This window comes from Anas platyrhynchos, chromosome 1 (genome assembly GCF_047663525.1).
Source record: "Anas platyrhynchos isolate ZD024472 breed Pekin duck chromosome 1, IASCAAS_PekinDuck_T2T, whole genome shotgun sequence".
Lineage (NCBI taxonomy): Eukaryota > Metazoa > Chordata > Aves > Anseriformes > Anatidae > Anas > Anas platyrhynchos.
This window is the reverse complement of record NC_092587.1, coordinates 181,861,292-181,884,470: the sequence shown is the minus strand read 5'-3', so window position 1 is coordinate 181,884,470 and position 23,179 is coordinate 181,861,292. Positions and strand designations below refer to the sequence as shown.

Sequence of the window (23,179 nt, the reverse complement as noted above, 5' to 3'; positions counted from 1 at the left end):
TTTGAGAGAAATCTGTCTTTTGAGAATGACCAATGAAGGAAAAAGAAGCCAAAGGGGACAGAACTAATTTAGAACAAGGCATGGGTGATCCATAACATTTTCAGTACCAGGTACAGCTTAATTTATTAAAGCTATTCAGAAACATTGATGTCGAGATGAGCATTTAAAACTGTTAGACCTCATCTACAGAACAGAGCCGTTGAGGCTCTGTTAAAAAATAAAAATAAAAAAAATAGCAGAACGTTCACATATTCACATGTATTTCTGCACTCACTAAAGTTTTAACCTATCAGCCTCACCAGAATCCTACAGTACTCACTATTTCAGGTGTTCATTTCTAAGAAAATTGGAAACATTTCCATGTGAATGCTGGAGAATCACACAGAACTGTGTGAAGGCAAATCTAATTCCCATATCTTTAGATTAAGAAGATATGTTATTTCAGATCAAGGCTAGAATTTGCTGTTTCAGTAACAGTACTCTAGATTTTGCAAGAATAAAGTGTGAAAGAAAGGAAACTATTCCTAATAAATGAAAGCAGCATTAATGGGTTTTCTTGTAATATTGGGGATTATGAATGTCATTCCTTACCTACTGCACTACAGTGTAATTTCTGAACCCACAATCTCTAAGAAAAACATACTGTGTCATGCATTTAGCAGGAGCAGGAAAGCAATGGCCAATGGTTATTCTGACATTTCAATGTATTAAGTGTTTTATCAGTTATGTGTTTTGAGTGGAGTAAGAGGAGTTGAATTACTGGACTTTTTTTTTTTTCCCTTCAGGCATTTAACAAACGGTTCTTCAGCTGTATGTCTAACTTCAGCTTTTTTGGCCTCTTTAACAGCTTTTGACTTATTTAGATAATTTTAGCTTATGTCTTTTTCTTACGATGATTCTTGGCAATGCCACTTGATGATTCTGGGACTCTTGGTAGGTGCAGCACAGCAAATGACAGAAAAAGCCTATGTGCCACACACAAAAAAAAAAAAAAAAAAAATCTGGGTAAGCACCAGACAGAACATGATCTGGTGGGTAAGACATACTTCACCCACATGAGAACAGGAAGTGAGAATTTAGCACATTTTCTCTTCAAGGAATTTTTCTTGATGGCTCACACCTCACTTCTTCCCTTCCCTCTCCTTCCATCTCCTCCCTCTCCCTTTTCGTCTCTCTCCTCCTCTCCCCTCCCATTCCCTGTTTCTTCCCTTCACTTTCTTTGACTTGCCTTGACTTCCCTCCACATAGTCAAATTATGCCCTCTCTTTTCTCGTCATTCCTCCCAAAACTCACTTTATAACACTCTCCATTTGAGATCTCAATTGAAAGTCCAGTTTTCCCTTAGGATTTCTTCTTTCCTCAAGCCTATCACTAGGAACGGTGAAGAGAGCGGCTGTGCATCTTAGCAGAAATGAAAGGAACATTTTGAGAAGAACATGAAAGGCATTGACGTGACTGACCCAAAAATTCAAAGTTGCCTTCAATGATGTTTTCATTGGACATCCCTTAGAGATGACTTGCACATTCAAACACAGCCTCCCTTGGCTAGAATCTTGCATAAGGGCATAAACAGTAAAAGAGAAGAAAGAATCAAGAGAAAATGGCTCTTGATGGGAACATGGCACAGGGAATATGCCACCAGGTCAAACCATTTTCACCCTAATTTATTTTCCAGTAGCAGTGCATAACTATTAGTGCACAAATACTACTATTAAGCACACCTGCTGCTACAGGAGAAAGGCTATAACCTTATCCTGCATTTTGCTATAATCATTAACTTTGCACATTAGCTGTAATTAAACTTACTTTGTAAGATGGCTATACTCCAAGCTTAAATTAATTCCAAACATGTATTTTATAAAAACATTTTAAAGGCAACAGGAAAATCATTTTTACTGCTGTACTAAAAGCTGAAGAATTTAATGCCACTTTTCTCTGATTCAATATTTATGTCGTATAGAGAAAAAAAAGCCTCTGAAAATTCTTCCCGTGGTATCATACAATGATATTTGCTAAATACTGTTGCCTGGTACGTAAATGCGTACCTTGTGCAAAAAGGCACATTATACTGGTTTTGCAATGAAAGAGAGCTTTGCACGAAGAAAAGAGGATCTGCTTCCTGAAGTGAATCTACTCTGCTGGAGGTGTGAGCTATGTAGGTTTGATTGTGAGTTTTGTCAGAGCAGAAGTTCTTGGGGACTTATGAACTAGTCTCTCACTACTATTGAGAGATTGAGAGACTAGTTCATAATAGTTCAGAAATAAAGCTCTATGTGGCATGTCAGAACTTGGGAGATGGCTGTAACGTGGTCCAGAGGTTGCCCAGGGACAGTACAGTGCAGAATTGGTACCATACAGATCAGAATGACATTAGGTCAGAACGGCTGCCTACACAACAAACCCCAGCCAAAACAGATCTGTGCCAAATGAGGTATTGCCCCTGCGTCCTTATTATTTTATGGAAAAAGAAATATACACTGTATATTAGTAATTATCCAGAGACATAGTGGGTTTAACTACAGCTAAAGCATGGAATTCTTCTGGTCTGTTTAGGTCATGAGTTCACTGATAGAAAATTAAGGGTAGCAGGTGAGAATGAGGTGCAAAAAGAATGATGTCAAGTTAGAGAAGAGTTCAGATGGCTGCAAATGGAACCGTGAAAGCAACAATCAGATGATCCTTGTTTAGAGACATTCAGGAAAGAAGACTATGGTTTATCATCTCTCCTGTAAAGTACACGTGTTTTCTAAAAAAAAAATTAAAAAAAAAAAATATATATATATATAAAATATTCACAGCTAGAGAAACTGTAGAAACAGAGTAACAGTTTTCATAATGCTAGAAACTTTTAGTTGTTAATTTTGGAATATACTCAGTTCTTTATATGAATAGCTAGCAGCATGGAATCTTACCAGATAGTGGGACCAGAAAATAGTAAGTTTTTATAGAGAATCTTTAATGAGAAAGCTAAAGTCAAGGACTTTCTGAAGTCCATTTTGTCCAATTTCTTTCCTCTGGACCAGAAATCAGGGGGTGGCTTTGAAAGCTAGAAATGACAGGCTGCAGGGGACTGAGAACTGTGCTACTGTATGTTACGCTTCCTGGTTCCTGCCAGCTTCTCCGTGAATTCCTCAGCCAAGCCTTTTCATTGGGAAGCATATGCACAGAAAGAACAAGATGAAATGCTGCCTTTAGCAGGGGGTTGTACTTGAGGCATAAAAAGTGTTAGAAAGTGATCTTTGCTCTGAAGTTGCTTTGTCCCTCCATGGAAAAGGCTGCCAGAACCACCACTATCATGGGTTTGGCCTCCTTGCCATGCTGAAATACTTACAGAGAGTGGAGCCAGACATTTTGTCTATTTCTTTTACTCTCCCTATATGATCTGCAAAACTTTTCCCTCACCTTGATTGTACAGTTGTGGTCTCAGCCACAGCCACTGCAGTGGCAACCTGTCTGTAAGAAAACCCTCCTCTTTGTAAGATCATTCTCTGTTTCAAATATATAATTGTTTGTGTGTGATATTACCAGGACTGTCTTTGCTGGGTCTCTTTTGAAGCACGAAGTAGCAGCATTATCTGAAATGCAGCTTTGCAGGAGGTATGCTTCACTCTACCTCGCTGACACAAGAACAGATACAAACTCCCAAACTGCTGTCCAATATGAAGAAAAATGAAAATGCCGTGGAAAGCCCCATTTGTTGCACAGAAGTGTGTTACAGCTACAGCAGCATTGAGCCTGTCTCCACAAACAAGGAGACGCCCATTTGTTCATATCCCAGCTCTGCTTCTCTGAATGCTTTAGAGAATAGATACCACCCGTAGTAGCGCTGACCATTATCTAGCCTAAGAAAACTCATATGAGCAACAATACGGAACAGCTCAGAGGTATAAAGGAAGAGGTGGAAAAGAAGAGGACAAGTTTTTGTGTTTGCCATAGCAAGGAAGTCAAAACCCTATACAACGGAGGGTTCATCATTTGATCTTTTCCCGGGACACAGTGGAAGGGAAAGAAACATCTGCAGAACATTTCCACTAGATTTGGCTCACTTATTATATTTAAACATTAAACAGTTTTGCAAACTATCTGAGCTAGTATGACTGGGCTTCTACGATCATTGATATGAATAACCTGAGTACCATCAAAATCAAGATTAATGGTACCTAGAATTGAGCTGAAGGTGTTTTACAGAGTTTAAAATGAGAAGGGGATATTAGATCATCCAACTTGAATCTCTTGTATTTCACAGACCATTTCACAGATGTATCACCCACTTCCCCTTTTATTGTGGTATCTTGTGTCTGGCTAAACACATTTTCCAGCAATTCAGCTAGGTGTGAATCTAAGAAATTGAAAGCTTGAGAGTCCACCACTGCTTTATTAGCTTAATCCAGTGGTTAAGCAGCTTCACCATTAAGAGTTCATGACTAATATTCCATCTGAAACCTACTGACTTAAATTTCCAAGAACTATTGTTTTTGCTAATGTTTTTTCTTTTTTTTTTCCTATCATTTTCTCTTCATAAAGGTATTCATAATTATGTCATGTCTCAAGTCTTCTTTAGAGAGAACATGTTATGCGTCTTATTCCAAAGCTATCCCTGCATTTTTCTCTAGGTCTTAAACCTATTTTGTAAAGGTTTTTCACATTTATTCTGTTTTCTATATGTTTGTTTTAAAATAGATGAGCTAGGTTTGTTATTTGTCTTTCAGAATCAAGTTTACTGTAAGTATTGAAAGTGATATTTTTACCAGAGCAGCACTGGGAGCCCTTGATGAAATGCTTGCACATTGTGACCTTTAAGCCATTTTCGGAACCCCATTCTTGCAGTAAAGGTTCACCATTCCGTAAGCAGGGCTTGAATTTCATGTTCTTAGTTTTGCATTTGGCTGTGGTAAAGACTGTATCAGTTGAGGGTGCTAGGGACACAATCAAGGCCTTACTGTAATTTGCCATACTCTGCATCTTGAAATGGTCCATAAATTTCATCAGCTGCAAGTTGTTTTTGTTTTTTTTTTCTTCCAGACCATTAATTCAAATGTTGAATAATATAAGAATTTAGTACAATCCCACCAAAGACATTCATTTTCTATGTGGACAATTTATCACTGATAACTGTTTAAAAAATCAGTTCCCAGACTATTTTCTTTACCTGTCAGTTCCAATTCATATACAATACTGAGCTCTATCAGAATGAAGTGACAAGATTTTTACCAAAATCTAAATAAATTACATTTTGTATTTTTATCAAACACATGCTATCTTAAAACACAACTTAAAAAAAAACAGACTTACTTTAGAAGGCCTATTTCCTATTGAAAGGAACGTTCATTGGCATTTATTCTATTTGTTATTCAATTCCTTAACTGCTACAACTAGTTCTCTAGTTCTCACTGTTAAAGTCAATGTATCTGTGACTTATACCACTATATCCTGTCTATACTACTTTGAGCTACCTTCCCTGTGTTGGGAATATTGCCACAGCACTAACAACCTTCCTGTCACTTGGAATAGCTGTGGTGTCCCAAGATTTATTAAAACTACATTTCAGCAGACAGGTCTATCTAGCCAGCTCCTTAGATCTCTAGTTACAAATTGTATTTGCCTGTAGACCTGAGAACATTTTTCTTTAGCAGATGTTTAATATCCTCCTTAGTTGCTATTGAACTATAAAATACTTCTCATTTCCTCTTCTGGTGGAATAGAAGCATCATACATTTTAGAATGAATTACAAGAAATATTTATTAAACCTCTTTTCTTCCTTACTAACCTTACCATCTCCATTTTGTAGTAGGCCTAAGCAGGATTTCATTTCTAATATTCTTCAGCTTCTCTCTTTTATAAGTGTGTGCATAAGTATGCTAGCATTCTTTAGCAATTTTTCTACATTTCATGATTATGTATTCATTGCCAGAGATAGCTCCTTACATATTTTTCATTAGATTTTTTTTTATTCACAAATCTTGTCTTGCCTTCATTACTGTGCCAAGACTGGCTGTATGCCAAAGTTGTCCCTTTCAGTAGATTGGAACTGTCTTTTTTAACCGTCCAATACATTATTCTTTTAAAACAACTTTTTTCATTTTTTTTCTTTTGTTCATTTTTTTTTCTATTTTAATCTTATCTTTAATACACATGCTGTGCATATTTATGTGTAGCACGTATTTTTAATTATTATTTAGATATCTTTTTTCCATAGTGACAGCAACTAGTCTTGGTTACTACTGGTCTACATATAACCACCATTTTTCCAAGCAGTAATTACCTCTCCTTTATCATAATTTGCCACAAACAGTCACTTCACATTTACTGCACCATCTCTCATGTAAGAAAATTATTGTCTCAAATTTTTAGGAAGTTTTAACAATGTCTTAGCACTGCTGACCTGAGCCCTCCCTCCTTGGTGTTCTACATTTCTAACTTAATAGGATATTAAGTTAGAATGGGATATATTTTTTTTAGAATAAACTGTTAAAGGATGGAAAATTTTGTTGATTTGCTTGACTGGGACATGCTTGAAAGACCATTAGTTTAAATACAATCGGTTTATTATATGGGAGTAAAGAAGCAGGTAAGACTAATAAGGCTAGAGATAGGTTAAAGAGCAACTCTCATGGATTACATTAATACACTAAGTAGTGCTGGCTGTCTTGCCTGTCAGCAAGCTATCAAGAAATTAAGGATATTATATATAAGCTCACGTCTGATGCCAGTGGAAATAGGTCAAACCCTGCTGCAGCTGGTCACGTCATTGCTAGCATCTGACACACCTTTGAAACAACCAATTCAGGTCATGGGCAAACTAGGAGGACTAAACAGTGCAAGAAATTATTAACCTATGAAGATGGTGAAGCGTCTGAAGGGATATGTATGAGGAGTGGCTGAGGTCCCTTGGTTTGCTCAGCCCAGAGCAGAGCAGGCTGAGGGGAGGCCATTAGTGGTGAATGATTTTCACGTTAATTCTCTTTTTTTTTTTTTTTTTTTTTTTTCCAAGCAAGATGGATCTTCAAGACCCCACCTGGATAAGTAAAGGAACTGCAATCTTATTTGAAATAAAGGCTTCAGCTGCAGAAGACATTGTCAATAAATAAATGGCTTCTAGGTCCAAATTCTGCTTCGAGTGATATTTGCATAGATATGTGAAAATTGGCAGGATTGACTTTGCTCTTACCAATTTCACCGTGGCTGCTCAAGCTTTAAATCAGAGCTGAATTTGGCAATTAACAGTCTATCATACTAGATAGCAGACAAATATATATAGACATAGGTTCACACTTTTAAATTATTTTTTTAAACTACCAAAACATTAGGACCTATTAATATAGATAAGAGGGTAAACTGTAACATCACGATTCTCTGCATCTAAAAATCTTTCTTAATACAGGCAGTTTCAGCACAGTCCAATGATCTAAACTTCCAGTTTGTGTTTACTATCCAAAACAAAGCATTTGCATTTTTCATCACCACTGAAGAAGTCAAAAATCTGCACCTATGCTCTCCTTACAATGCAAACTGTCAGTCAACTTCATTCTCAAAGCACTGGCCCAAAGCTATTGACCCTCCTTATTTCAGGGTAAGGAAGAGTGGAGGAACCTCTAGGTGGACTAGCAGTGCCACACGGAAGCAAAGAGGGACAGATTTTCAGTTTTCAGACTTTCACACATTTCTGACCACAACTTATAATGGCTTATTGAGAAAAAGCAGCCAAGCAAGAACTCCTTGGTCCTTAGACAACTTCCATACTTTACTTGGAATAAAGTTGTCTTCACTAAAACCCTTGTGTCAAAAGTAATTTATAATAAAATAACACCCACAGGAACCACTTGATTTATTTCATGTTATTGCACAGTAGCAGCATTATAAGGAACTTCTACATTTAGAAGTAGTGAGAAATTTCTATATAAACTACTCTGTTGAAGTGAGGTAAGTCATATTTGTCTTTATGTTAATACATGGGGAGCTAAACAATCCTCAATATTTTGAACATGTTCAAATTCCATTTTGAGCTCCCTACTCTGTTTTGAGCAATTTAAATGCCCAACTCTATATAGGACGGACACAACAGTATTGAAAATTGAGAGTGGAGGGCAGAAAAGCCTAGGTTGCACATTATTTACTTCCTCTCCAAACACAACACCATGGATGATCAGGAGATTCTGACTGTGTGGTGAAGTATTATAACACTGCTTGCAGAACACTATATAAAAGGATGTTGAATACCAATGATTCATTAAGCCTACACGATCCCATAGAGTTAATAATGAAATAAACATCATAATTACAAAATCCTTAGAAAGGAGTTGTCCTTAGTTCTCTCAACATTTAATATGCCAAGACCTCTCAGCACTTTTCCCATTTTTCCCACAGACACTTTCATGAATCCTTCTGCCTTGTAAGGGCATCTTAAATTTGCAGACTCAGCTACTCATTTTCTCCTCTACGACAGCACCGATGGCCCTTGGGAACTCAGGAATCCTATTTTTCTGAAAGTCACTTATTCTGTGCAATTCATAATGTTTGAAATATCATACGTAACATTATATATTATTATTATTATGTATAGTATTCGTAATGTTTGAATATAATTCATAATGTTTACTACGCATTGTCAACTCATAGTAAAGATTAAACAACACTCCATTGATGCAGTCCAAACAGCTTGGCTTCCTGTTCTGAACAGTTTCTGAAAATCTGCCACAGCTGGGACAGCACTAGTCAAAGGAGAACATTGTGCTCTGCTTCTTCAAGAAGGTGATCTTCTCTGACTACCACTTGAAGTAGTAACAGGGTAACTTCCTCACAAAGTTCCATGAATATCTGCTGCTTCTTGGGAAAATTATGTATCTGAAGCTGACCATCCCAAGTGTACAAAGCAGTATAATCTTCACTAATTCTCCTGTACCAGGACATGAAGCCAGTAGCATTATTCAGCGTAGACGTTAAGTCTTCAATGACCAAATTAACTTCTAGCTTTCTGTATGCCAATAGCTGCTTCTAAAATAATAATCAGGATCTGGACAGAGTCTGAGTGTCTACTGACTAGAACCATTGAGCCCAACTAGGAGAAGCTCATCCAGTGAATCACAACAGTTATCTTTCTGGCTGTAATGGCTAAGAGTTATGCAGAAATAAATGTGCCTCGGCCAAATGGGTTGGCAGGCTACAGAGACTTCTGGGTTTGCAAAAAGGCTCTGAAAAATGTTAAGCTCTTTTGCCTAGAAATGGTTGTTGATGCTGAAGTGCAACAAAGTTGGTGATATGTCTCCAGAAATACTTGCAACAGGGGTATGTAGCTGCAATATCAATGTGGTATAAAGACTATAAATCAATATGAATCCTTGAGGTGTAGTTGTATGACAGGACCAATAAACTCAATGTTTGTGTAAAGAGTTCCTAGTGAACTGTCAGTCCCAGGGCATCTAGTAACTAGTCAAGGAGCTGGTCCTACATGCCTGAAAAACAAGATGGAGAAAAGCAATTAAAATTGTGATATATAAGCAAATGACTATGTAGTGCTCTCATGGTCCATTAATGGCTCCATTTTGAGCTGTCCAAGTGCTGGTCTCCGTTGGTTTCTTGAATCTGAAGCTACCTTGATCCAGCTGGTAGTCTGGGCCCTGATTCCTCCAGAATCAGGAACTGTTTAAACATCCAGCTTTAATATAATGGCTTTGAAAAGAGGTGAGACCCAACAGACTTTCCAACAGCCTGTTAATCCTGGATGTTTGCATGCAGGCATTTGGGTCCAAATTAGACACACTCCTCGTTATCAACATGAAAGGCAGAAAATTGCTGTGTGCACAGAGTACAAAGAGAGCATATTTGACTAGAAAATGTTATGCCTGTTCCTAAATATACAAATCTTGTAACATCAGTCTGAGAAAGGGGAGAAGAAATAGCTTCTTAGGCACAGACTGGTTATGTTTTGAGGATCAAGCCATGCTTCAGTCCCATGGAGTGCTAATTCCTTCCTTTTCCCCTGCAAAACAAGTTATTTTCTGTCTCTCATAGACTGAATATGATCATTCTGAAGTCCCTATACATGAACTCCCTTTGTACATGTACTTGCCAAGCATTTCAAAGAGAACAGAGGAGCAACTTCTTGAGCAGAATACAACAACGGTATTCAAAGTCATGAGTTTGGCTGCTTTTTTTCCTGATTTTCTGTAAAGGAGTGAGCTAGAAAAGCATATAAATGAGAGACCTACAGATCTTATTCACTGGCAGTTCTTAACATGTAATTTCATAAACCAGGGTATTTTGTCTTTCTTGTGTCAACTACATTCTACATCTCTGTCCTTCCCTTTCTCCAAGAATGGGTGCACTCATCTACAATGCAGTAAAATAAATAAATAAATAAATAAAAAGGACTGTGATTCTCTTGCTTTTTGAAGAATAGTGGCTTAAACAGAACAAATAAAAACAAAAATCTCCAACTTCCTATTGAAAAACAAAGCAGCAAAACTTCTGTGACTGTGTAGAAGACTTTGCCAAGTTGCTATTTCACAGCTTCAACAAAGTGATAAAAAAGTGTGTAAAAATAACTCCAGTTCATGTAAAGAACTTCCTGTTAATGGGTTAGAGCCACCCATGAAGGGAACTCTCAAGTGTGAAATAAATCTTTCAGAATAACAAGACACTTTCAGAAACTTGTGGTGAGAACTGTGTGGCATTAGGCCAAAAATAGAAAATATAAATTTTGCTGCCAAGATAACTATGCCAGAAGAATTGTATCTTCCAACTTTTGCATATGTAAAACCTTATGAAAACTATTCAGGAAATACTTCACTGATTGATCAAAGTGAGAAAAGACTCCTCAGAACAAAACCTGTGTGAGTAACTCTAAGGTAGGAGTGACCCCAAGGCGTGACTCTTTTAGATCATGAAATAATGTCAGTGCTAAAGGAAAAAAAAAAAAAAAAAAAGTTAGCAAGAGAAAGATGCTGAAATTCAGAGACAGGTATGTGTTTCCTATACTTGGCAGTCACAGATGTTAGCAATGGACAGTGCAGCTGATTAGACATATTTTCCTGCCAACAGAGGATTGCTTCCCTTATCTAGAGCTTTGCTTCCATCTAGTTTTAACTTCCTCAATAAGCAAGGCTCTCCCTGTTTGTACAAGGAACAGAAAGTTTCATAGCATGAAATTGAGCTAATTACTTTTTTTTTTCCTAAATGTGTTCCATTATTTATGCTTGCTGCTTCATTAAGCAGAGTGACTATGACTACTTTTACTACTGTAAGTAATTTTGTTCTGTTATTCACTCTTTCTTGGCTATAAGGAGAGAGATCTGGCATGTTATTTTAAAATAGGCTTGAACCAAATGATTTAAATCTAGAAGGAATCAATCTGTGAAACAATGTTAACTAGAACTAGCAGATACTGACCTTTGCCAAGGTGATTCCTACTCCACACCACAAAGGACTGTATTGCGACTCACATGGAACTGAAGACTTTTCAGGATGCATTCAAAGATGCTGGTTCTGCATGGTGGGAGAACATGCAGTATGACGCTGATTTGCTCTTGTGCTAAAAGTAATAATCAACCATCCATTCACTGCAAATGGAAATTGCCTAGACTAATAAAATGACCTCCAGATAAGGTCTACTTCAGCAACTGAAATCATCATCAAAGAAACACTGTTCTGCAATTTAGAAATGTTCTAGTAATTAAAGCTATTGAGATCACAGGGGCTAATAAATGTCCAGTAAGAGATTCAAGACATATTCTAAATCCTGTCTTGCACATCTTTATTCAGCAGTATTTTGGTTTTATTATATGGTGGATGTGATTTTTGTGCTGGGGGTCACCCAGCTGGAAAGCAGCTCTGCAGAAAAGGACCTAGATAGACACCAAGTTGAACACGAGTCAGCAATGTAGCCTTGCTACTAAGAAAGCTAATGGTATTCTTGGCTCCATTAGGCAAAGTGTCATCAGCAAGTCAAGAGGGGTGATTCTTCCCCTCTACTCAGCACTTCTGAGACTACACCTGGAATACTGCATATAGTTCTGGTCCCGCAGTAAAGAGAGACATGGATATACTGGAGAGAGTCCAGCAGAAGGCCACCAAGATGGTCACAGGACTGGAGCACCTCTCCTGTGAGGAAAGGCTGGGAGAGCTGAGACTGCTGAGCCTGGAGAAGAGAAGGCTCAGAGGGGATCTCATCCACATCTGTAAATCCCTAAAGGGATGCAAAGAAGACAGAGCCAGGCTCTGCTCAGTGGTGCCCAGTGCCAGGACAAGAGGCCATGGGCACAGCCGGGCACCCAGGAGGCTCCCTCTGAGCACCAGGCAGCACTGCTGTGCTGGGCGGGTGATGGAGCCCTGGCACAGGCTGCCCAGAGAGGCTGTGGGGTCTCCTCCTTGGGGAGCTCCAAAAGCCGCCTGGACGTGGGCCTGGGCAGCCTGCTCTGGGTGTCACTGCTTGGGCAGGGCTGGCACCAGGGGCCTCCAGAGGTGCCTTCCAATTTCAGCCATGCCGTGATTCTGTGATTTGTAAGTTGGTTAATTTACTTTGAATTAAAATGAAATAAATGAAAAGGCAGGCTTACTTTCAGCAAACTTATTTACCTGCTGTCTTGAGACAAAGGTAACCACACAAAATGAGATGGTCCTGCAGAAAGAAACCCATTTCTGATGGCCATTTTACATCATACGTACATACAATCCAAACAGAATATATATCCATAATTCAAGTCAAATTTCTATTTGTTTATATGTTTATTTTAAGATTTCTCATTTGCAAAAATAAATCCATCTGTAATTCATACAGGCTGATATGCTTCTGACTTTCTAGTATTGTTGGGAAACAGAGACACTTGAACAGTGTGAAAAGGGATATTTACAATATTTGATAAAATTGGAATCAAAGTTTTTTAAACTTATCTGAAAAACAAGTTTTAACAAACTGCTAACAGTAGCAACACTTGCTTTGTTATTGGTGGAAAGAGCTCAGCATTCATTGTTGTTTGGAAGTTAGTATCTGTGAGCATAATGATCACTCCGCACTTTGTCTTCCTTTAAGGGAAAAGCTGTTTTGATGTTGCTGAGTTTCTGTACCCTTCCATGATTTGCAATTTGACCTGAACCCAAGAGCAAGTGGGAGGAATAAATGGAGAAGTTGCTAAGCAGTACGAGGTGCAACAAAGAAGAAAAATCTCTCTTACCTATATACTCACATTTTGATTCCCTCATCAAATGAAGTGTTCCCAAAGAGATGTGCTTCAAAAATGGTTAGTTCTCAGCTTCCTCAAGAACTCCTCATTCCCTTGTATCTTTCAAGTACCTTTCAAAGCTGTTTTAAAAATTCAAATGCTCTCCTTGACTTGACCTTTTCATTTTATAACCAAGCAATAAGGTTACAAGATGATTTGCATTTAGATTATGTTTTCTTTGTAAGGATATCTCAACACTGGATGCATGAATGTCATGGTTCCACTTCTCACAGAAGTTCTTAATATGGCCTGTGCTCTTAAAGATAAAGGCAAATGCATTTCTGTGTAAAATATAGATAGATACGTAAGTGGCCATTGAGTGAACTGAATTCATAACATCACTCATAGAAACATGCAGAAATAACTTCCAGAATTTGAAAATATTACTGCAGCTATACTCATTAGTACTATTGTATGTTGTTGTTGTTGTTGTTGTTTTTAATACATGTTTCTTCCTGAGACAATTAAGAACCACATACTAAGAACTGGCACAGAAAGCTAGAACATTAAAATGAACTATTTCCCAAGCACAAATGAGACAGCAGAAAATTACAGAATCTATTTAAACAACAAGCTGTCAGCCAAAGGACAAATGAACTTATTAGATTTCAATAATCACATATGGCATCTCCTTTTAATTACACCTGGGAAGGCAAAACATGATGCAGCCACTCCTGGCTGGCCAGCAATGATGTCCAGACCGGTTACAAAATGCTCAAAACATGACCTTCCTTCCCCAAGAGCTGGAATGCAAGAGATGGAAGTGCAGCCCATGGGAGCTTACACTTCGCTTTGTTTTCCATCATGATGTTTGTCTTTTCTGAGCAAACCAGGCAGAAAAAAAGCATCAATGACAGCCTTTTTAAGAAGAGCTTCATTTGTTAGTTGCTGCTAATTTAATTCCTGTTTATATTTCCATGCCCTCAAGCAAGCAGATGACAAGGTTCTGTGGTAAAGAGAATTGGGTTATACCTTACACTGTGGTCCAGTAACAGCTTCATTAAATATCAAATCAGTTTTCTGATTAATTAGCCCCCTTAATATTTTTGTAAGGTATTATCAGCTTTCTGATTTGTTGTTGTTGTTGTTCTTTTCTCCTCATATGAGAAAAAAGAGAACTAAGGAGCTCCAATGAGCAGCCTCTCCAATGAGATTCCCAAATATTACCAGTGTGTCTGAGGCAGAACCCAACTGAATCAAAAAAAGAGGCAGTTTTCAGAAGAGCATTTTCATGGAAGCCTTCATTCTGGAAATAATTTTCTCCTCTAGCCTCAAGCTGCTTAAATCTACTGGTCTTACTGGCCTGTGCCAAAACCTAGCTGTCCCAGTGGGATTTCAGAGAAGCAGTGAGGGAGGTACAAGTAACTCTTCCTCCTGTAATTTTAAAGGTATCAGCTTCCAGTTTCTTATTTGCATTTTAATTACTTATAGTGTGGATGTGTAGAGGTAGTGTGGGTAGAGAGAAATGCTTTTATTTTGGATTCATTATTACTTCTGATTTTATTCTAATTAATGTCAGGGGCACTGAGAATTTTAAGCAGGCGTTCCTTCAAGATGTGTTCCAATTGAAAGAAATCAACAAAATTACTTCAGTGGAGCTGTAATGAGAAAAATTCTAAACATTTACTGGTACCCTCTGCTCCAAGGAGCTCACCGTTTAAAGAGGTAAGAGGCAGGATAACAAGACTACATGTGATTTTTACATGCTTCACTACCAGCACAAATGCAAGTCCTAAAGAGAGGCTCTGGTGAGTCCTCTTTGTCTGCATCAGGGATGAAACAGAAACAGAGGCAGATGTCGGGAGATTCTCCACTGCCAAAAAAAAGAAATAGTCTGTAATTTTAGTTTAAACAGCACTAAGGCAAGGAATTATTTCGCTAATTTTAAAGGTGAGGTGGGTCAAAGGTGACAAGGATAAAGTACTCAGTTCATTGTCTGGGACTATACCATGTGATTAGCTATTTTGATAAATGAGGGAGAACTGTACTAGGCATGGTCAAGGGTGAAAGTGAATGGCTACAACTGTAAACAGCACAATCATTTACCTTAATGACAAGAGAGGGAATCTGTGGTAATTACCAGAGAACAAACAGGGTCAGCACTGTTTCTTTAATATGGGATGAACCTACCCATACAACAAGAAAGGCTGAACTCATGGGGAAAGGAGGTAAGAAAAATGAAGGGGGAGCCAACAGCAGATGGTCACGGAGACGGTTAGTGTAACCTGTCGGTGGGAGTTGGGAAAATTCAGTGCCTGTGATACAGATGGATGAAGCAGAAGGAAAACGGAAGGTAGGCACAATAGTTATGAGTTCTTTTTTGCTGGAATAAAATGCAGAATTTTTCAGAGAAAAAAAAAAAAAAAAAGTATGGATTGAGGAATTAAATGATGGCTGAGATTATGGACACAGGATTAATTTACATGGCAGAATAAAGGTGTTTACTTAGGAGGAACATATTTGTAATGGGACAAATTGGGTGAACAATGCTGCTCGGATGAACCCTTTAATAGGCAAAATGCATCCAAGGTGTCCTGTTAAAGTGAGCAAAGGTGAGAGTGAATACCTGAAACAATGAACGAAAGGGCAAGTAGCAGGGAGATGAAAGATACAAATGCAACAGATCGGTGGTCATAAGGAGGCTGAGCAGGAGGGGATGCAAACGGCACCCTTGGGTCCCACTCTCACTGGTGGCACGGATAGATGGCTAGCATAGGGACGGTATATGTGTCAGGACAGGACGGGTCCAGACATCTACCACCACATATGTCACACGACAGCAGCCTAGTTGGGCACTCTTCCCCCTCAGAACCTAGAAAACCCCCTGCGGGGCCAGGCCGCCTTCCCCACCCCACGACAAGATGGCGCCCACCGCCTGCCCACCGGGGCGCCTGCGCGGCCCGGCCACGCCTGCGCGGCGACCGCGGGGCGGCGGCGGCGGCGGCTGCTGCTGCTCGCGGCGGCCTCGCTGCCCGGTGACCGGCGCCCTGCGGGCCAGCCCCGCCGCCGCTCCCCCTTCCTCCTCCGCCTCCTCCTCCTCCGCCTCCTCCTCGCCGCCGCAGCTGGCGCTGCTCGTGATGCAGCCGTGCGGCGGCGAGGAGGAGGCGGCGGCGGCGGCGGCTGGAGGGGGGGTGCTGCCGCCGCAGCCTGCCCCCGGTGCGGGCGGCCTCATGTTGTTCTACGAGCTGGGGCCCGGCGAGGCTGAGGCGGGGGAGGAGGCGGCGGGCGGCGAGAGCACGGCCAGCCCGGAGGAGATGGACGACGAGGAGGCGGCGGCGGCGGCAGCAGCGGCGGCGGCCACCGCCTCCTCCTCCTCCTCCTCCTCCTCCTCCAGCGGCGAGGCGGCGGCGGCGGCGGGCGGCGACTGCAAGAGCTGCACCTACCAGGGCTGCAGCGAGACCACCACGCAGGTGGCGAAGCAGCGCAAGCCCTGGATGTGCAAGCGGCACCGCAACAAGATGTACAAGGACAAGTACAAGCGCAAGAAGAGCGACCAGGCCCTGGGGGGCGGCGGAGGAGGAGGAGGAGGAGGCGGTGGCGGGGCGGGGGGCGGCCCCCGGGCTGAGGTGAGGCACGGGGAGGGGGGGTGCGCCGGGGGGCTTGGGGTTGGGGTTCAGCTTTTTTGATAGTTCTGGTTATTGGTTTGTGATTCAATCCAGGCAGTGCTGCTTCTGATTATAGTTTTCCCTAATGAGTTAGAGAGCATTTAAGATTTTGTATTCACACCTAAAAAGAGACCAGAATGGTTTTACTTCTGAAGGCGCTGGCTCGTTTGTGCCTGAGGGGACAAGTGTGGGACAGTGGTTGTCAGAAGAAGAAAAAAAAAAAAAAGCTGCTTACCTGGCACAGACACTCCTGCTACAAGTGGCCTTTTTGTGTCAGCATGGCTGTCTGTGGAGCTGTGTGATCATGACCAGGGAGCTGATCTAACTGCAGAGCAGCTAACAAAAATACTGAACATAAAGACGTGTGTGAACTCCAGGTTTACATACTAGTGTGATTTCCCCTGCTCTCTCTCATTTCCTAATAATTCAGCATAGTCAGTTCATGATGTGACTACACAAATACTTGCTATAGCTCAGAAAAGGGGATATTATGGTACAGTTGCAGTATTAACATGTAGTGATGCGTTGTTTTGATCTATAACATGAAGTAGCGATGACTGCGTGTTGGAAAAGAGAGGGCTTGCTTTTCCCATTTCAGTAATGTTGAAACTAACATGCAGTAGTCGAAATTAAGGCCTGAACTTGCAGAAGAAAGCAGGATAGTTAGTGATAAAGTGGGTGTGCCTTTTTGCAGTGCTGATAGTGTGTTTTGGGGTCTTGGCAAACAGCTTGAGTCAGAGTGTCAGTAACCTGTGAATTTCATAAACACAAGGTTAGCATGATGATTGAAGTTTTCCAAAACATGAATGTTTTCTTAACAGAAAATCACAGGGCTACATTGTTTAGAAGACAGCGTAATTCGCCAGTGGTGATTGTACAGGGAACAGAACAAACATACAAACAAAAAGCATACAGATCTTATTGTCTCTTGCCTGTGGCTTTGACAAGTTCGTACAAGTATTCTGGTCTGTTCTATTTTGCAGTGAAGAACATTGTCGTTCCCACCTGATTGCAAATGCTAAATATAATTCACTTATGCAAACTATAGACTGAGGTGTTTTGAATTAGTTTACTCTTAAGAAATGCAATCAAATAAATTCAAGACATTAGCTGGCCATGGTAACTTGGTTAGGTTTGCAATTTAGAAAGCTAACTCAGCTGTGTTGCTGGAGTTGCATTCACTGTGAGTGATGGGATAAGGAAAATAATGTGGGAAGGAAAACAGGCTGATTCTTGCATAAATACATACCCGTTCTAGTGCTGTTATTTTCCTCTGCAGATTAATAGTGCAGATTCTTTTAGGACTCTAAAAGAATCCTGCTCTGGTGGTAAAAAGTAAGTGTATGACACCAGGTTTTACAGCCTCACTTTTCTATTTTTTTTTTTTTCTTTAATAGGATTGTGTTGAAGGTTCAGTTTCTGTTACAAAACAGAGAACTGGCTCCATTGGAGATCGCCCAGCAAGACCTACTCTTCTAGAACAAGTCTTGAATAAAAAGAGACTGGTAAGTTTTGTTTTCTTGGAGGTCTTGAACTCAAATAAATAAAGGCAGTGCAGCAATGTTTAGCTGTTGCCCTTCTGAAAGGTGAATATCAGTTCAGTGATCATACACAGTATGTGCATGTAGATTTGAAATATGCTGCAATTCAGGAGTACGTGTATGTTTCTGCTTCTGCATGAAGAATACAAAGGGGACAGAGTTTATTGGTGGTTGCCATGTTAACCAAAGTTGAATATTTTGGTAGTACTAAATAGGTGTAGTTGTTTCATTAGGGTAAATAGTACTTAAAATATAACTGAGATGTTTTAAACACACTAGCTGGACTTTTCTGTAAAGCTTCTGACAGAACAGTGCATGGGCTTCAGGTCTTCTGTAAACTTTAATCACTATATGTTTTAAAAGTTGTAGGCTTATTATGATACCACACTTAAAATTGCATATATATTTGCTGGTAAGACAAACTGAGTGGAAACAGTACTATGTGTGCTATTTGTAGACTGCATGAATGACTTATGCTGTAAGTTTTGTGTTGCTTCTGTTGCTCCTTTAAGTACATTGCAATAACCAAGCCTAATGAACAGTAATAATGCAGTCCTTACCATTGCTTGGGATGCTTCATTGCAATGCTTTCTACTTCGTTGTTGTTTGGTTTTTGTTTGTGTTTTTTTTTTTTACAATTTCCTTCCTCCAGAAACTAGTAGAATTGTTTGCCTGCTCCCTGTTATCTGTGCAAAGCAATTTGACAATTGCCATTAAAGTGTGGTAGTGCTTGTTCAGAAGTTTCAGAGAATCATAGATTATCCCAAGGTGGAAGGGACCTACAAAGATAATCAAGTCCAGCACCTGAGTCCCCAAAGGACCACCCAAAAATCAGACCATGTTTCTGAGAGCCTTGTCCAAATGCTTCTTGAACTCCAGCAGGCTCAAATTTGAAGTCTGTAAGGAAGCATCATAGAAGTCTTAAGTATACAGCTGTACAGACTTATTTTCTTGGATTAATTCTTAATATTTGGAGAATATCAGATGAACCTATCTGATGGTTATTTCTAAAACTTAGGGGGGTATCTGTAGCTCTTCAGTTGAACTATGAACTTTATTTTCACCATCATGTGTTGTTCGTTATGCCCTGATTACTAAATTGTTGTTCCCTTTCCTGTCTGTTTGTATTCATGTGGCTTTTAATGAAATTTTACAGATTTTTATTAATGAAACATTTTTTTCTGGTATATCAACCAAAAACTCTTGGAATAAATAGATGTTGAGAGCTTTGTGAACAGAGTTCTGTCAAGGCTCTTTGAGGATTAAGGTTTCTTTACATTTTTCTGGGGAAATGAGATTGAGATTCTCTTTGATCTGTTTCATGCTCCTCTCTCTGCTGTGACTCAGCTTCAGTTGGTCAGCATTATTCCTTCTATTATTTATTCTTTGCTTTACGTGTATCTGCACAACACCAGGCCTAAAGGACATGCGGTGACCAGGAAAAAAACACTTGTGACCTCTCACATTTGAGGCTTCTTGTACCTTATGTTGGGCATCTGAAAGTTACTGCATGTCAGTGGTAGCTGCCCGCAAGTTTATCATTTGGAAGAGCAAAGTCCTTCGTGCTTGCTCCTAAGTTTCTTGCATGTTGTGTTCATCTCTGTCAGGAGAGGCTGAGCTTTTTTGGCAGCCCCTTTGTGCCTGGATGTGCAGCTTGCCCTGGATGGAGAGGTAGAAAGCACAGGTGGGAGGCTGAGAAGCCACAAGGTGCTCAAAGAGGAGCCGGCCTCTGGCTTGAGAGGCTGTAGCAGTCAGGGAGGATAAAATGTCATAAAACAGCAGTAAATAAAGGAATTCTTACTGAGAAGTACCTTGTGCAGTGAAGTGACTTGAGGAAGCAAATGTAAGCTGCAGAAAAGCCGGCTGTGTGTCTGTTCAGTGAGATGGCTTGTTGTTTGTAGTCTGACCTATTCGGCTCTAGGTTGAAGCTGTATGCAACATTTACTTTTTTTTTTTTTTTTTCAGTAATAATCTATGCAGAATTGCTTCCTAAGGGCACAAAGTTCCGACACTTTCTTGGAAGCTGCAGGTCCTTTTCAGTGTGAATCTGAATTGCAGAGTTGCAGCACCTCTTTGGTTGCCGTAGTGAAGTGACTGCACAATGAACAACCAGTCTAGGGAATTAATTCAGCTAAAAATCACTTTTTTTCTGCATCGACTTTTGACCCATTTTCCACCTCATTTGCCATTTTGACCTTACAAATGGTAGTGCTGCCACCTTGCAGGAATGAGAATGAACAGTTCAAATTGGATGGCAGACTGCAGATGTTTGGGCCAGTTTATGCAATACTACTGTCAAATGTCAGTCTGCATCCTTGGGCTTTTTTTTTTTTTTTTCCTCATTTCACTTTCTATTTTGGCAAATTTCTACTCATTCACTCATTCTACTCATTCATTCTACTCTACTCATTAATTTAATCTGCCTTAAAAGGAGTTTATTCTTAAAATTTCACGTTCAGTGACAAGCGGTTTCATTGTCTCCGCACAGTGAAAGTTTTCAGTTGCTTTTGTCTAATCTGTTCCTAATTAGCTTTCCTATTCTAGGATAGGTGATACAATGTAAGAGTATCTAAAACTGTCTTCTGACTGAAGGCAGGTTGTTTGTTTTTTTTAATACATTCCTTGTGGCTGGACTACTTTTTTTGAGAAATGTTGAAAAATTACGGAATGCTCGGTGAAGTTTAGCTTTGCTACAGAATTACAATATTTAATTTATATTTATTGTAGCTCAGAAGTACTGTCTGTAGTAGGGAATTGGGAATTTGGCTCAAAACTGAAGCTCAGTTGAGGCTGACGTTGTTCTCAGTGTCTGTAGATTACTATTGTTTGCTGTTTTGTATGGTTTGGGCAATATCACTTGTTCCTTAGGTTCTGAATCTGCTTTTAGAATGTGCATTAACACTGGTTGTGGTTACCAGCTGATGTCCTGAAATGGTTTTGAGATGTTTTTCGTGAGCTTGCTTTGTATTTTATCACTATGGCAGATAATTTAAATTATCTGAGTTACTTAAAGTCCCCTTTCTCTTTCTTGCAGTCCCTACTGAGAAGTCCAGAAGTCGTGCAGTTCTTACAGAAACAACAGCAGCTGTTAAGTCAACAGGCTTTGGAGCAACGGCAGCAGCAGTTTCAAGGAGCACCTGGGTAATCAGAACAGATCAGTGACCTGCAAATGAGTCTGGTGCTGAAGGAGGATTAGGATGTGTATATTTTATTTAATTATAGAGAATCTCCATGTTAAAAGGAAGTGAGAAGTTGCTGCTGTTCTGTGTTTTATTTGTCTCTTCTTTGCACTTTTGAGGTTTTGAGCTGCTTGGGTGTCTGCAAACTTGTCAGCAAATCTGGAGGAGTCTATTTTTTGATTCTTTATAAAAAATCATTGTAATGTTTGTTTTTTTTTTAAGTGAAAATTTGTTTATATCAGTAATACTTAGCTGTGCACCCTTTTCCTACCAAAGTCTTCCACTAAATTAACATTTTTCTATGTAAAAGTTTAATGTTAAACAAGTCACTCTTTGATGACAATCATTGAAGGAAGTCGGTTACTTTCTATGGAAGTTGTGAAATAAAAAGTCCCCTTTGAGCCAGTCCCGTGGCATGACCTAACAGTAATTCCTCAGGGATATGAGAAGCTTATGTCCAGTAGAATCTTGCACTAAAGACAACGTGCCATCAAGAAGTCCAGCAGTGGCTCAGAAAAGTCCAAGCTGAGTGATCCTCCTGCCATATATTCATTATTTTCAAGTTGCGTAGGTTTGAAATGCTTCACTCTCTGTACAATGCACGTAAAGGAATTTGTGTTAAAAATCTCCAAAACAGAGAAACAGCAAAGTACTTTTAAGAAGATTTAGAGGTGGAACGTATGCAGTGGAGAGTTGGACCTTGTTTTGTGTAGTTATTTCTAAGGACCAACGTGTTACACATGAAATCATGTATCACAACTTATGTAAAATGAGCGATATTCTTATCTGTGAGTGAATAAGACTGGAGCTTTTAACTCAAATGCTTAAGGTTTTTAAGAGCAAATGCATCCAAAATGTAAAATGCAGTTGTGCATTTGTTTCCTTTTCATATTCTCTTCCAAAAAAATATAGTTAAAATTATTTGATCAAGACAACAGATACCAAATCAGCTCAAGTGCTGGAATTCTCAGGTTTTCAGCTGATTCAGATGAACTTAAAATTGATTTGGTTAAAATCCAAATGCTGTATTATGTAAATGTTGAATCCCAAATTTTGTCTTTAAATCAGAGTTTTGTATTAAACCACATTTCCTAACAGAGGTTGTCTGAATGGTGGAGATGCTTCTTAAAGTACTACTTGGATATTGCAGCTGTTTGATCTGCTGAATAATATCTGTTCAGGAGTGTTTGTTAGTGTTACACATTTTGTAAGCTGTGTTTTGTGTATGTATAGAAATTGTTCAGTAGGGATTTCTTGTATTTAGTATTGTGCAAGCTGTTCTTTTTTTAAAAGAGATCTAAAAAATTTGTACCAACAGCTCTGGACCAGTAAGTGTTTGAGTAAATCTGTGTCTTTTTTTTAAAGAAAACTATTTTTTTTGTTCTGTTCCATTTGTATGTTGCTTTGTTGTTTATTTCTATATTAAAATGACAAGCTCTAGGTAGGTGACATTAAAACCTCTGTTTTCCCAGACTCTTATGACATAGAAAGTTACTTTTGCTTCAAGCAAAATGAAATTACTGTTTTCAGTACATCAAAATACATGCAAAAACGTAATGGGCTGAAGTTAGAGGAGGAAGTATTTTGTTTTTATTTCAGATGGTCAAGGAGGAAGTATTTTGTTTTTATTTCAGATGGT

General features: G+C 39.4%; 1 protein-coding gene across 1 annotated transcript; it reads left to right on the top strand.

Moving 5' to 3' along the window:
- Window positions 1-16,061: 16,061 nt before the first annotated feature.
- Window positions 16,062-22,912, top strand: RFXAP (regulatory factor X associated protein). Its single transcript, XM_038174428.2, has 3 exons — window positions 16,062-16,781; window positions 18,218-18,325; window positions 21,396-22,912. Exons 1-3 carry the CDS (start codon window positions 16,077-16,079, stop codon window positions 21,504-21,506), a joined length of 924 nt encoding a protein of 307 aa, XP_038030356.1. The 5' UTR covers window positions 16,062-16,076; the 3' UTR covers window positions 21,507-22,912.
- The last annotated feature ends 267 nt before the right edge of the window (window positions 22,913-23,179 follow it).